Genomic DNA, 15,256 nt, shown 5'->3' with positions numbered 1-15,256 from the left:
CGTCACGAAAGGTTTTCCAACAAGCTCCAGCCGTGGACGTGAACGTTGTCCTGCTCTCTTCTCCCCGTAGGTCTGTTTCAACATGGGCCAGATGGTGCTTGCCAAGAAGATGCTGCGCAAGGCCCTGAGGCTCCTCAACAGGGTCTTCCCCTACAACTTAATCTCCCTGTTTCTTCACACCCACGTGGAGAAAAACAGACACTTCTACTACGCGGATCAGCAGGCCCAAGAGAGCTCGCGTCCAGGGTAAGGGACTGAGCTGGGACGAGCTCGAGGTCTCAGTCCCCAGGAGAGAGACTTGCACACACGCCACCAGCCCCCAAAGCCTGGGCCTCTAATGGGTGCGGGAAGGCCTGGTGGCCGTGCCCTGAGGCTCTCTGGAGCCCGGGGGGGCCAGTCAGGGAGTGAGGGGCTCCCAGGCAAGGTGGCGTGGCCCCAATCGCGTCCCAGCAGCTTTTGTGAAGGGGAGGCAGGGAGCCCCCCGCAAGCCGAGCGCCGGCGCCCTGCCCCGGTGAGTCCCCTCCATCCCTCTGACACGCCGTGTTTCCCAGAAGCCGGGGGCACCGAGGAAGCTGCTCCTCACTGGCCTCAGTCTCGGGCCCTTTTCCAGCCGGGGGTGCAGACACCACACGGGGTGTCGTCCCTGCCCAGACTGCAGTAGAAGGTCCCAAAGACCTTGGCCAGAGGACAGACTGCCCACCCATGTATGGATTTGGAGGGGGATGTGGGGATGTGAGGGGCGTAGCCATCGGTCAAGATTAAACCGGCAAAATTTATACTTCTCAATGGATGTAAATTGTACCTATAAAAAACGATAACAATTAAAATGGCGGGGGAGGGAGGGACCCTGTGTGGCTCAGTCACTTAAGCATCTGACCCTTGATCTCAGCTCAGGCCTCGATCTCAGGGTGTGAGTTCAGGTCCTGGGTTCGGAGTCGTTGAAGCCAGGTGTTCCATGCATGTAGTTCATGATATTTTTCTGCTTTACTGTGTGTATGTTTGGAATGTCCCACAACAAAAGCTTTTGGATGTACTCCGCCTATCCATTCAGCGCCAAGGGGAATGCCACCTTGCTGGGCATCTGCAGGGCTGACAGAGGACACCTCTCCGGCGCTGAGAGGGACTGGGGCAATATCCTTCCAGGTTCTGCCCGAGATGCAAACATCTATTTTTAGGAGCTCGTTGCTATGCACCCCTCTGAGCCCACTGCCTTCCCCCAGAAGTGCTCCCTGATGTGTGGGGGAGCCTGGAGTGGAAATGAGCTCCTTTGCAGGTTAGGGACAGGCTCCTGGGAACGGTGGCCCCGTCTCAGGAGACACCAGGAGGGAGGGGGCTGGGAGAGTTCAGCAGAGATCTCTCTAAGGGGTAGGAGGGAATCAGAGTTTGGGTCACTGGTGAATTGTCTGATCAAGCACAGCCTGCTTGCCGAGTTCACGTCGAAGGTCAGAGGATATATATATATATTTTAAGACAGAAAAAATGAGTGTGCATGAGGGGGGAGGGCGGAGGGAGAAGGAGGAGGAGAGAGTCTTTTTTTTTTTTTTAAAGATTTTATTTATTTATTTGACAGACAGAGATCACAAGTAGGCCGAGAGGCAGGCAGAGAGAGAGAGAGAGAGAGAGGGAAGCAGGCTTCCTGCGGAGCAGGGAGCCCGATGCGGGGCTCGATCCCAGGACCCTGAGATCATGACCCGAGCCGAAGGCAGCAGCCCAAACCACTGAGCCACCCAGGCGCCCCGAGAGAGTCTTTTTTTAAAAAAAGATTTTATTTATTTTTAGAGAGAGAAAGATCACAAGTAGGCAGAGCGGCGGGGGTGGGGGGTGGGGGTGAGGGGCAGCAGGCTCCCTGCTGAGCAGAGAGCCCGATGCGGGACTCGATCCCAGGACCCTGAGATCATGACCTGAGCCGAAGGCAGAGGCTTAACCCCCTCTTAAGCGGGATCCATGCTCAGCACGGGGCCCAGCCCAGTGCGGGGCCTGATCCCACGCCCTCAGGATCACTGCCTGAGCTGAAACCAGGAGCCCGAGTATTTTCTAGGATACATACATGTCACACAAATATTTTGATCACATGCACTCTCAACAAATCATTGATTGTTTTGAAATGCAAACTTAACTGGGCATCTCCCATCTTCATTCCCGAAATCGGGCCCTGGTCGTTAACAGTCCTGTTTGTCACAGTCCTGTTTGTAAGAAGTTCCCTGCACGAGGTAAAGGGGAGGGTGCTGGGAGGAGGAAACCGCAGAGCTGTGGGCTTGTGACACCAGCCAGTCAAAGGGCTCTGATCTCAAAACAGGACAAGAAGCAATGTTAGTGTCGGTTTCTGTGGCCCTCATGACTGTCTTACACTGTGAGGGATTCTACCTTGTTTCCTGGGAGGCTTTAAAAAGTAATTTGCATAACAGATTCAATGTCATTAATTCCTAAATTTTGGGCTTTGTTAACTCAACTAATGTTGCAGCCAGCTGGCTTATCATAATAAGATAAGGTTCGCGTTTCGATCTCCAAGAAGGGACTGTTGGCTCCAGGACCAGGCGAACGGCTTGTTGAAGCCGACTGGGACCCCACACGCTGTGTGCAGGCGCTCCTGCATCCCTCCCCTTGCACACCCTCCGGCACAGGCGGTTCCCTGCCTCCTGTGATGTGCCTTCATCCACTCGGGTGTTGTAGAGGAACGCCGCGGACTGGCTGGCTTCTAATGAGCAGAACCGTATTGCTCCCGTCTGAGGTCAGAGACCCAAATGCAGGGCCTCGTCAGAGAGGGGCCTCTTTAGGTCACAGACATTTTTATCTTCATATGGTAGGAAGGGGTTGGGGAGCTCTGGGGTCTCTTTTATAAGAGCCCAGCCCTCTTCGTGAGGGTTCTACCCTCATGACCTAATCCCCTTCCAAAGGGCTACCTCCTGTTACCCTCACTTTGGGGGTTAGGACTCAACATATGAATTCAGGTCATGGCAGAATGTGACTGTGAAAAATGTTCATTTCCTTCATTGAGCGCTGAGGCCCAGCTCCCAGCAGTGATCTCACTGGAGGACAGGACGCCCTGGAGTGGCCAGGCTGAAGGGGACAGAGCCCTGCCACTTCTGGCTGTGTGGCTGTGGGTTAGTCGTTTAACTGTCGGAGTCTCAGTTGCTTGCGTAAAATGGGGTTATTTCTCCTTTGCTTCTAGGCTTGTTCTCAGAATCCAATGGGATGAATTATATAAATTTGCTTCTAAGATAACTTCATTTAAGTAGCGATGACCTGACAAGGGACAGGTGACTTGCATAAATTATCTTAATCCTCACAAAGTCGGTACTTTGCCCCCATTCGTGGGGGACCATGTGCAAAATGCAGGTGCCTGGGCTTCTCCAGCTCGTCATGGAGGCGGGACTCGCGCTCCCCCCGGCTTACACCTCCCAGCCAGGAGCGAGGATTCTGTCCCCAAATTCCCTTCCAGCACGCAGGCGACGACACCTTCTTTCTCGGTCCCACGTGTCTGTTTTCTCTCACAGGAAGAGGAGGCTGGCGCAGCTCTACAGGCAGACGGCCTGCTTCTCCTTGCTCTGGCAGATCTACAGCTTAAATTATTTTTTCCACCACAAGTATTACGGCCACCTGGCAGCTATGATGCAAGTGAACACGGCCCTGGAGACTCAAGATGACTTCCAGGTAGAGTGTTTTTGTAGCGGCTTTTTAAATTTCTGCATCTCATTTAGAGGGAAACTCTTCAAGATCACGGAGTTGGAGTGAGGAAAAAGGGACATTTACATGTTAAAGAAGACCTACAGGATACCACAGGCCTTGCCATTGTCAACCTGAGGTTGTTTCCCCCACTAGCAAGGCATTCACGGTAAGATAGCTGGGAGATTTCTGGAAGAATGTCACACGTGTCCCCCACAGGAGTCAGGGGAGGAAGAGGCCGCAGGTGACAGCTCACGCTTGGTCTTCAGCCAGTCCTTCTGCTCCCAGCCCAAAGACAGTGAAAGGCAGAGACGCCCTCGAGGAGCTGTTCAGGACCACCCTCCGAGGATTTTCTGTGGTGGTTTTGGGCCGGCACTGTGCTTTCCACACACGGCAATGCCCTGAAACCCTGAAAGTAGCGGGGACTGGTTCGTGCCCTCCTGGAATGGTCTCCGGAGCCCCAGGCAGAACTACGAGTCCACACTGGTGGGGAGGAGGAAGCTCATCTACTCTTCAGGGCCCTTCTACCTGGACCAAGATTCAGCTGACATGAGACAGATTAACAGGAGAAAGTCAAGTGTTATAGCGTCTGTGTGGGGATCCACAGAGACAAGAACTTCCAAAGACGAGGAGGCAACCCGAGGCCTCTAGGAGCTAGGGAGAGGGCTTGGGGCTTGAGGGGACACAGGGGAGGAGGGCGGTCAGCAGGAAGGTGCAAGGGTGTTACCCTGTTGTGCAGAGGAATTGCTTAACAGAAGAGGCATCTGTTAGTCGCTCTCTTCCTAGTGAAGCGGCCAGTCGAGAGACAGGTAACGAACCCGTCCTTGAAACTAGCGTAACACCAGATGTTAATTTTATTTCAGCTTAAAAAATAAATCAATTTGTTTAAGCCTTAAAAAATAAGCTTTTCTTGAATGTGCTGGGTTTTGATGGCCCGTCTGGGAGCAACCGGCCCTTGGCCCCGACAAAATGATAAACTGGGAAGTCTTTAGCTAGACGTGGAAAACTCCGGAAGACAAAACAAGATCACAAAACTAAAGCCATTTCATCTAAAGATTGATCGGGTCCTTTAGAAAAAAGCACATCATGTCTGGGTTTCTTGTGGGGCACTGATTTCCTCTTGGAGTGACTGATGATCTGGAATTGAGGGAAATGGCCGAGGGCACTCTAAACGGTGGAGGGACTTGACTTCCTAGCCATAAGTCTGTCCCCAGCACTAGGGCCGTCCCGTACCCCGGGATACAGAAATGTTTACGAAGCCCTTCAGAACAGCCTCTGCCCGTCCTCCTCCGGTGGCTCCCCAGGCGACTAAAGCCAGCCGAATTAGACCTCCTGCCGGCTCCTCAAACATCCAGCTCAGTCCCCTTGTAGGGTCTTTGCTGCGGACGTTTCCTTTGCCTACAGTGCCCATCCCCTGACCTTTACCAGGCTCTGTGCTGATCAGCCTGCGGTCACCTCCTCCATAGGCCTTTCTGGGCCCACCTGGCCCCCTGACTCTCCAGCCCCTCCCTCCGTTTTCGTAGCTCTTATTACCGGCTGACATTATCTGGTCGGCGCCCTTGCTGGTGTGTCGCCTGCGTCCACTACTGGCCTGCCATGTCCGTGCGAGCAGGGTCCTCGTCTGTTACCTTTCCTGTGTCCCGAGCTTCAGTAACAACGTCTGGCACATAGTGGGGTCTCCACAAACGTTCAGTGAATGAAATCCTTTCATCCCCCTCCCCACTGGGGCTGGGGGACAGGAGACTGCGATGGGAAAGCCAGAACTGGAAAGTGAATCCAAGGAGGCTCGTTAACAATATGCCTGTGGCGGAAGGCAGAGCAGCCTGGCAAGTGGTCACCTGGGTGCTCAGAAGCAGACGAGACACTCACTGTTGGAACCAGAAGGGACCAGAATGAGCCCCCAGAGAGCGATTTCCGGAACTTCCCCTCCCCATGGTGTGACCGCTGCCAAGCCACATAACCTCCGAGCTTCCTACTTTCTCCAAGAAGTAAAGCAGTTGGACTCTATGCTCTGGGTCCAAATCCAAGGGGTCCCGGGCTCCGGTACAGCGGTGGACATGTCATCATCCTGGCCGTCCGCTCCTGGCCCACAGCTTCCGGCTGCCCGTCCCCTCTGGCAGCCCGGCCGCAAACACAGCCCAGACCAGGAGCACAGAACCCCTCTGACGGGCTTTGTGGCTGCACAGGTGCCCGCAGTACTGTCTGTAACACATTGTGTGACTTGAAGAATTCTGGGAAAGAAGCCCCTTGTCCTAAATTTCTCTCCGTGGACGGCCCTTACTGCGAGCCCTTCGGCTATCAGAACCTTCTTGAGCAGGAGCAGCCTCCTCCTCACCCGCACCAAGCTTTCATACCCTGGAGCAACTCGACCGCTTAAAATCGTCGTTCAGGGAGCAGCGGACTTCCGGGGAGGTTTCTCGATTCCGTTCCAACCACGCTTTCCTCTTTCTGAAAGCAAACAAGCCAAACCCCCTTTTCTTGTTTATTAGCTAACAGAAGGAGACGTCCTTGCTCTAAAAATTAAACATCACAGAGACGTAGAAGGTGAAGAGTAAAGTCCCCCTTGCCCCTCAGATTCCTCCCCCAGAGGCGTACCGCACCCTGGAGCGAACCCTGCCCAGCTCTTTGCTCTGTGGTCGTACAGTCACATAGAGAAGTCACTGCTTTCATTGTTCACAAAATTAACATCCTTATATTTAGCTTAAGGACTCTGTGGGAGCCCTTGAGCGTGTCCTGAATCGTCCACTAAACAGGCAGCAGAGACCCAGGCGGATGTCTGTCCCCCAGCCCGAGCCTCGCCCAAAGGACCGGCTCCGTCCTCAAGCTTAGTAAACATGTGTTCACGGGCCAGCCCTGGGCAGCGACTCTGGGCTTCCTGCGGCGGTTCGCCTCAGTGTCGCCCTCCTCTGCCCCGCCGCTACCGTTTCAGATCATCAAGGCCTACCTGGACTACGCGCTGCATCACCAGCTGGCCGGCTACCAGGGCGTGTGGTTCAAACAAGAACTCATGGCCATGGAGCAGATCTTCAACCTCCCCCTGAAAGGCATGGGCATCGAAATCGTGTCCTATGTGGCCGATACGCTGGGCTACACCAAGCTTCTAATGGGTCACTTGGACTTGGCCATTGACTTAGGTAAGGTTTGTCAGGCGAGAAGGGGCACGCGGGGTACAGGTAACACCCTGGGGTACACCGGAATGGTTTCCTTCCCAGGCTCTCGAGCCCACAAGATGTGGGCACTGCTGCGGAACCCCAACAGACATTACATAGTCCTCTGCTGGCTCAGCAAATCTCTCTTCTTGAAAAGCAGGTATGCAGGGGCTCCTGGGGGCTCCGTGGGTTAAGCCTCTGCTTTCGGCTCGAGTCATGATCACCGGGTCCTGGGATCAAGCCCGGCATCGGGCTCCCTGTTCGGCGGGAAGCCTGCTTCTCCCTCCCCCAATGCCCCCACCCACTCCCCCACCTGTGTTCCCTCTCTCATTGCATCTCTCTCTGTCAAATAAATAAAATCTTAAAAAGAAAGAAAGAAAAGAAAAGAAAAGAAAAAAGCAAAGCAGGTATTTAGCTGAAAGCATTTTTCAGAACTAGAGGGAGGAAGCCATGGTCATTGAGCTCCCAGGGCTGGCTTTACCCTGGCCATTGGGTGGCAGAGGACCAGGGTTTACAGTAAGATGCAACGGACGCTCCTAGTCGTTGGAATTCCTGTTCTTTGCACAACGTTCTTTTTTTTTTTCTTTTTCTTTTTAAGATGTTATTATTCTTTAAAGTACTCTCTACATCCAACGTGGGCTCAAACTTACAACTCCGAGATCGAGTCGCACACTCCCCTGACCAAGCTGGTCAGGCGCCCCTGCACATATGATGCCCCCAGTCTGTCTGCTCTGGCCAGTGACTGCAGGAGGGTCCGTCAGCCATGCTGCTGTGGGGATCAGGCTTTCTCTGGAGGGAAAGGGCAGAGCCTCACAGGGGAGGCAAATGCTCAGAGAAGAGCACCGGGGCCAGAAGCTCCAGCTGACATGGCCTGACTCTGGTTGCCCTGATACAAAGGTCTGGGACAACAGTTTAAGCAAAGAGTCCATCTGAGATTTGGGGGTGGGTCTGAAATCTGCGTAGGGGCCATCTGGGTCTGGAGTCGTGGGTGCCATGGAAGCAAGGCCGGCAGTCTGCTCCGTCCTGTCCTCCAGCACCTCCTGGCCTCACCTCCTTCCTCTGCCGCAGAAACAAGCAACTGATCCAGGTGCTGGGGTGGCTGTGGGACCTCTCGGTAACAGAGGAGCACATCTTCAGCAAGGCATTCTTCTATTTTGTCTGCCTGGACATCATGCTTTATTCTGGTACATGTGGCTTGGGGATGTGCAGGGAAGCAGGGGACAGTGGGTGTGCCGTGGGGTGCGGCCGCGGTCAGGGCTGGGGTCTCGAGACCACTGGGCTTCGGGCTGGAAAGACCTCTAGGCCTGGGAAGGGCAGAGCGTGGTGGGAGAGCTGAGGAGCCATCTGGGAGGTCAGGAAGGACAGTTCAGTCCCGAGGAAACAAACCGTGGGTGTGAGCTGCCCGTTGAAGGGTGAGACCAACCTCACCCCAGTACAGGGACCGACAGGGTCTTCTGTGTGCCTTTTCTATAGTACTTGGTAGCAGGACATGCTAAAGACTTTGTGCTTTAGGACAAAGGGCAGGAGGGCTCATGGGTCTGGGCACTGGTAGCTTTGCAGGTTTGGAAAAGAAGCTCTGCCTGGATACTCCTGGGTACAGCCTCAGTGTCCACAGTGAACCGCGGGGAGCCAAGCTGGCATTCAGTCCCCACCATGGGATTCTGGGAAGGGATACAGATGCTGCGGCCAAGCGGGGAGGCAAGGGTGGGGAGACGGCAGGCCCCGGGCCGCACTCAGGCCAACTCCTGCAGGGCTGCCGGGGGACGGCTGGCTCAGACCGCACTGCCGCCTGGGCTGGCTTGGGAGCTGGGCCTCTGGGCAGTGTGGTCTCGAGCTTGTGGCCTGCCACAGGGCCCTCTCGATTCATAAAGTAAGCAGAGGTTACGGGCTCTCCCCACAGGCAGGAAGTTCCCCTGGGGGCTCTAGGCTACAGCAGGACCACGCCATCCCACCACCAGAGCTCTTCTGCTTCTCTCTTCTTTAGGGTTTGTTTATAAGACGTTTGAAGAATGTTTGGAATTCATACGCCAGAACGAAGACAACAGAATCCTCAAGTTCCAGAGCGGCATCCTCCTGGGTCTCTACTCCTCCGTGGCTATCTGGTAACGGGGGTCGCCTATTACCGAAGTCCCGAATTTGAACAGGTTGAACCCTGAAGAAGACTTCTAGGAGATTAAAAAAGAAAAGAAAAAGAATTTACAATTTATACGTGAGCTAGATTGAAGGCGGCAGCGTGGGCTCCCACTGGAAGGGGCCTTGGAGGCCCCCTAGTTCCTCCCCCCAGGCAAGGCCCCCTGGGCTGTGTTCAGTGCAACAGGTGTGGTGAGGAGAGAGGAAGAAGCCTTGCTTCTGGGAGGGTCTGGGGCTTGAGGAAGACGCCTAACAGCACCATTTGCCCCACCGAGATGGAGTGACGCGGGCCGCTGTCTGCAGTGGGGTGGGCGTCCTAGTTCTGAACCCCAGCATCAGACCTGCCCATCCTCAGCAGGCAGCTCCGGAAGGCCGCCGTCCTGCCGCAGTGAGACAGGCCTCTGGCCCCCACGTGGCAGAGAGATGCCGCACGAAGCTCCCGGTGGGCTGCTCTGCCTCTCGGGACGGAGAGGGCCAGGTCCTGGGCTACCCCGCCCAGCTCGGGTCCCGCTGTCACCGACCAGCCGTCCCTCCGGACCCTGGAGCAGTGAGGGAAGCAGGGGAGGACAGGTCGCGGGGCTCCCACGCACGGAAGGAAATGGCGGGAGGGGAAGCAGCACCCTTGGTGACCCATTAACCCACCGAGCCTGGGGCTTCACGCCTTTTACCCATCAAGGTTTTCCCTGAGGAAAGCTGCAGCTACTGTCCTAGCTTCAAGGAAGCAGATCAGCAGCAAGGTTCCAGAACGTTCACGGACGTCCTCCCCCAGCGACTCCCCACGTCGCCCCGTCGACTTCCTGTCTCCTCCACACGTTCCTCTAGTGCAGTCTGTCAGCGTCGTGCTGAGACTACCTGGCAGCAGGGGGCATTCCTAGGCAAAGTGCCCCACACCAGAGCCGTTCCCAGATTGAGTAGAACATGGTTACAAACTCCCTGGAGAAATCAAACTCTAAAACTTAACTACCCTTACAGGTCCAAAGAGTCAAGACAGCTTGCCCATGTGCATGAATAGTCAAGGAATCTAAGGTCCAAAACTCATCCTAATTTTTATTCTGTTCTATCTCCTCTCCACAGCTGTGGCCTAGGCCAGGGCTTGTCCACTTCAGTGGGCACAGCTGGTTCACACTCGTCCACATGGCGTCCTGCCCCCTCCCCCGTGTGTGATTCAGCAGGCATGGCTGGGACCTGCGAGCCCGCCTTTCTAAAGAGCATCAGGTGACACTGGTGACCCCAGTCTGTGGCCCCCGCTTGGAGCAGCACTGGCCTAGGCCACCTCTCTCCGGACTTGGAGCAGTGTCTAAGTTCTGGGTTTATAGCCCCAAGCGTCCGACTGCCTTTGCTTTAAAACAGCCCAAAGAGTTAAATGACTGGTTGCTAACGTTAGCTGAGTGTCCGAGGACCCTGTTTGCTTCAAACCGCTCTAATCCTGCCCGGCGTCCCAGCCCACGGTCCCCCTGGGGAGCGCACGGCCGGCTGCCCGGCCCAGGTCCTGGGAGCTGGACTTGCCGGGAGACCCGGGTCAGAACCGCAGCCCATTCCGAGCGCCCCCGGGTTCACGTCCTCGTTCTGTGCTGCCACAGGTATGCCCGGCTGCAGGACTGGGACAGCTTCCACGAGTTTTCCAGCAGAGCTAAAAACCTGGTGCCCAGAAGAACGCCCACCGCGCTCTACTACGAAGGGATCAGTAGGTACATGGAGGGGGAAGTCCTCTACCTTCAGAAGCAGATCGAGGGTCAGTCCGAGAATGCCCAGGACAGCGGGGTTGAGCTGCTCAAGGTGAGTCCAGGCTGAGCCGTGCCTTAAGTGGACTCTGTCTACCACCTTGTGATAATTCTTGTTTTGGATTCCAGAACTTACATGTTTATAGTACGAATTTTTAAGGTAACCCCTCCCCTCCGAATCCAAAGAAAACACCAATTGCCCACAACCTTACTACCCAGAGATAACCGCTTTTGATCTATCGAGACACCGCTGTTGAGGTTTTTTTCTGTGTGCGCACACACGCACGTTTCCATTTTTATAAAACGTGCGATCAAAATAAATTGTGAATGGTTTCCTGTCAGTACATTGTTTTCTACAGCACGAGTTAAAGGGAAGCATAGTGTTTTCTCTTATAGATAAAATCTCAAAGATCTTGTTAGACACTATGCCAAAGTGTTCTGGGACAGAAATTTTTTCGTAGCATTTTCCTGCTGCTCCTGTGATAGACATCTTGATAGGTAAGTCTTTGCACGTGCAAGTTTAAAATATTCAGCTGATCCTGAATGTGTCTTTTAAGTGAACTTCTTAAAAAAAAAAAAAACTCGTAAAGTGAGTTTTCAAATGCTTCAGTGTAAGCATCAGAACGTGCGTATCTTCCACTCACTGAACAAAATTGCGCTGAGTGCAAAAATACACATGTAATTAGAACAGCCAGCTGACAGGTAGTACCAGCAGGTGCAGCTGTGGGAGTGCGACTGGGGAGCAGGTTACACCTGGTGCCCGCCTCTGGGTTTCCAGCCTGGACAGGGCAAGCCCTCCAAGGGAGAGAGAAGCTGAATCTCTACGTGGGCTTGACCCTTACCTGCCTTGTTCTCTTAAACACCGAGCACAGGTGTATCTGGTCCCCATTGCCAGGTCCCCAGTTACCACAAACCTAACAGCTTAAATAACACAAATTAGGGATGCCTGGGTGGCTCAGCGGGTTAAGCATCTGCCTTCGGCTCAGGTCATGATCTCGGTCCTGGGAATGAGCCCCACATGGTGCTCTCTGCTCAGTAGGGAGCCTGCTTCCCTTCCTCTCTGCCTGCCTCTCTGCCTACTGGTGATCTCTCTCTCTCTGTCAAATAAATAAATAAAATATTTTAAAAAACTACAAAAATTTATCTATAAAGATGTTGATCCCAGGTTGATAACATACATAATGGATTTATTATGTATTGTGTGACTTTGTGTAATTTGATAGAGTAAACGTCTATTCCTAAGTGGAAAGAAGGACTTATGAGGGGCTTGAGACAGGCTTGACTCCACGGCGCTCAGAAGAAAGAGGTGTTTGTTTATTTTCTTTAACCATCTTGCACGTGATCTATTCCAACGTCCTCTCTCTCCTAAGTACCAGGCACATTACCTGTGACAAGCGAATTGACTCTCACTATCCCTCCTAGCGATCGGTTACTAGCAAAGGAGCACCATGTGTCCCGCCAAAGCAATCGGTGTAGATACACTAGACAAACCAGCAGGTGCTGAAAGGGAAGCACATGTTAGTGAGCAATGAAACTCCTCGTCCCAAAGCCAGGGCGGTTCGAAATACCGCAGGCGCCATCGGGAAAACCCTTCTCTGCACTCCCGAGGAGTCTGGGGTTTCTCAGAGTTGGAGAAGCAGGTAGGGGATGGGGCCTGGGGCTGGGAGGATGTGACGGAGGAGCAAACAGAGTACAGGACTACAGATGGAGAGCAAAGTGTGTCTCCCACAGAACAATGTCCTGTTCACAGTAGATGTTTCCTTTCCTTTTTTTTTCCCCTTAAGATTTTACTCATTTATTTGTCAGAGAGAACAAGCAGGGAGAGTAGCAGACGGAGGTGGAAGCAGGCTCCACTCGGGGCAGAGAGCCCGTTGTGGGGCTTGATCTCAGGCCCCTTGAGATCGTGACCCGAGCTGAAGGCAGATGCTTAACTGACTGAGGCACCCAGGAGTCCCTAGATGTTTCATTTGTTTAATCAATGGACTAAATGGATATGGAAGAGGTCAGTCCAGAAACCTCAGCGTTTTGGGTCCGTCTCTGTAATACTGCAGTAAGTGCGACAACACAGTAAAACGCTAGTTCATTGACGGTGAAATTAGCAAAGACATCAGGAAGACCCATCCTTACTCCGAGAGACCCCCGTGCACTTCCCAGGGAGCTCTCTGGCAAAACAGCTTTCAGATGCCCCAACGCCTCATTGTCTCCCGGGGAATTATTACAAGGAAATAATCAGATGGCAAAAAAATTTATCTATAAAGATGTTGATTTCAGGTTGATAGTATTATAAAACTAGGAGAAAAGAAAAACTATATGCACAGGGGCGCCTGGGTGCTGTCTGTTAAGCATCTGCCTTCCGTTCAGGTCATGATCTTGGGGTCCTGGGATTGAGCCCTGGGGTGGGCTCCCTGCTCTGAGGAAAGCCTGCTTCTCACTCTGCCCTTCCCCCAGCTTGTTTTCTCTCTCTCTCTCTTTCCCAAATAAATTAATTAACCCCCCCCAAAGCAAAACTGTATATACTTCACAAAGAAGTCTTGGTTAAGCTGGACACAGTGCATTCAAACACTGGGATATTCGACAAAAAATTCTGAATTTCCGATTCTTTTAAAAACTGGTGTATCTGGTGAGTCCAGGCCCACATTCCTAGAGGGCAGCCGTTGGCCGGGACTGAAAGATGACACGTCTCCTGTCACCTCTGCTTCCTACCAGGCTCCATCCAGCCTGCTTGCTTTGTTTTCAGAGACGGGCAAGGACGGAGGAACGAGCCGGGAGCCCGTAACCCAGCGTGACAACGCGCTCTTTCTGGCTGCTAGGCTTCCGGGCGCGCTCAGGCTACGCTCCGAGTTCCGAACAGTAACTTCTGCGGCTTTGGTCACCAGAATAAGAGTTTTCTCAGCGAGCCCCCACCTCTCACTCTCGGTCTGGCCGTCAGCTGAGACTCCCCCCCTGCGCGTGTCCCCTCCTGGCCGCGGCTTCCACGGAGGCCTCCGGAACGCACCTGGCCGGAAGCTTTGGAACGTTCCAGGTGGTCCGGGCGGGAGCCGCGACCGCTTTCTGATTCGGGTTTGCCGTGTCTCCTTCAGAGCCTGGAGAGTCTGGTGGCCCAGAACACCACCGGCCCCGTCTTCTACCCGCGGCTCTACCACCTGATGGCCTACGCGTGCATCCTGATGGGGGACGGGCAGAACTGCGACCTGTTCCTCAACACGGCCCTGCAGCTGTCCGAGACGCAGGGGAACGTGCTGGAGAGGTGCTGGCTGAACATGAGCAAGGTAGGCGCGGCCGGCCGGGACCGGACAGCCGCCTCCGGGGCCGCGGGAGCTCGCGGCGGTCCGGCTTCCCAGGCCCGGAGGCCTTCCCGGCCCGTGTGGGCGCGGCGGGCCCGTGCGCCACCGCGTCTTTCCCTCGCGGCCCGTGGAGCGTCCCTCACCCTCCGTGGCCCTCGCCGCGTCCCCGCCCTGCCCCCGGGCCCGTCCCTCCTCCGGAGCCCCACGCGGCGCCCCCCGCGCCCTCCCCGGGCTGGTTGCGCGCGGGCGGCCGGGCGGGGTCGGCGTCTGTTGGTGGGCGCGTGGGGCCCCGAGGCTCGAGGGCCCGGACCCGCGCTGACCCCGGCCCCGCCCGCGCTGACCCCAGCCCCACCCGCACTGACCCCCGTGCTGACCCCGGCCCGCCTGCGCTGACCCTGTGCTGACCCCGGCCCCGCCCGCGCTGACCCCGGCCCCGCCCGCACTGACCCCCGTGCTGACCCCTGCTGACCCTGCCCCGCCCACGCTGACCCTGCCCTGCCCGCGCTGACCCCAGCCCTGCCCGCACTGACCCCCGTGCTGACCCCGGCCCCGCCCACACTGACCCCCGTGCTGACCCCGGCCCCGCCCGCGCTGACCCCGTCCCGCCCGCGCTGACCCCGTGCTGACCCCGCCCCGCCCGCGCAGGAGCGCTGGTACTCGAGTTCGGAGCGCACGGACGACTGCTGGCCGCAGACGCTCGCGCGCCTCCCGTCCTGGGAGAAGGTGGCGGCCGGCGAGGCGAGCGCGCAGGACGTGCAGAAAAACAAGTTCCTCATGAGGGTCAACATCCTGGACAATCCGTTCTAGCCCCGCGGACGGCAGCTCCAGCCGGATGCGAGGACCCGGTCCGCCCCCTTCCCCGCTGCCGGTGCCCCCAGGCTCCCGCGTCCCCCGCCGCTCCTTGAGGGTCCGCAGGGCCCGTGGGGTCACGCCCTGCCCCCCTCACCCAACCGCCCCTCGTCCCCGGCTCGCCCAGCTCACTGCGGCCCACGCAGCCCGTGCGGGGACAGACACGCTCCGGGTGAACCCATTAAACCGACGGTTACTCACGCGTCTCGGCGTCCGTCTGTTGTGCGCGCAGCCGCCGCTCTTGGTGGAACCGGGTTTCGCTGCGGTTGAAACACCAGCGGCTCCAAGGTGGGCACAGGCGCAGCTCAGAGCCCGCTTGTTTGACCTAAGAAAGTGACCGCGCTCGGGCGCGGGTCCGTGGGTGAAGCCTCTGCCTTCGGCTCAGGTCATGGTCTCAGGGTCCTGGGATCGAGCCCCGCCTCGGCCTCTCTGCCCGGCAGTGGGCCTGTTTCTCCCCGGC

General features: G+C 55.8%; 1 protein-coding gene across 6 annotated transcripts in view; it reads left to right on the top strand.

Moving 5' to 3' along the window:
* Positions 1–14,998, top strand: part of ADCY10 (adenylate cyclase 10) — a 69,407-nt gene extending 54,409 nt beyond the window's left edge. For 4 of the 6 annotated variants that reach the window (XM_059147028.1, XM_059147026.1, XM_059147027.1 and 1 more), the window contains 10 exons: positions 71–246; positions 3,495–3,651; positions 6,593–6,797; positions 6,876–6,972; positions 7,881–7,996; positions 8,797–8,914; positions 10,017–10,157; positions 10,523–10,718; positions 13,744–13,932; positions 14,593–14,998. In XM_059147028.1, the coding sequence (XP_059003011.1) occupies positions 71–246; positions 3,495–3,651; positions 6,593–6,797; positions 6,876–6,972; positions 7,881–7,996; positions 8,797–8,914; positions 10,017–10,157; positions 10,523–10,718; positions 13,744–13,932; positions 14,593–14,754 (1,557 nt within the window). In that variant the 3' untranslated portion in view covers positions 14,755–14,998. Of the gene's footprint in view, positions 1–70; positions 247–3,494; positions 3,652–3,882; positions 5,287–6,592; positions 6,798–6,875; positions 6,973–7,880; positions 7,997–8,796; positions 8,915–10,016; positions 10,158–10,522; positions 10,719–13,743; positions 13,933–14,592 lie in introns of those variants that run through there. The other 2 variants (XM_059147029.1, XM_059147031.1) reach the window with 2 other exon arrangements.
* Positions 14,999–15,256: the final 258 nt, after the last annotated feature.

This window comes from Mustela lutreola, chromosome 14, assembly GCF_030435805.1.
Source record: "Mustela lutreola isolate mMusLut2 chromosome 14, mMusLut2.pri, whole genome shotgun sequence".
Taxonomy (NCBI): Eukaryota; Metazoa; Chordata; class Mammalia; order Carnivora; family Mustelidae; genus Mustela; species Mustela lutreola.
Note: the sequence above shows the minus strand (reverse complement) of the source record. Positions and strands in the feature narration are given on the sequence as shown.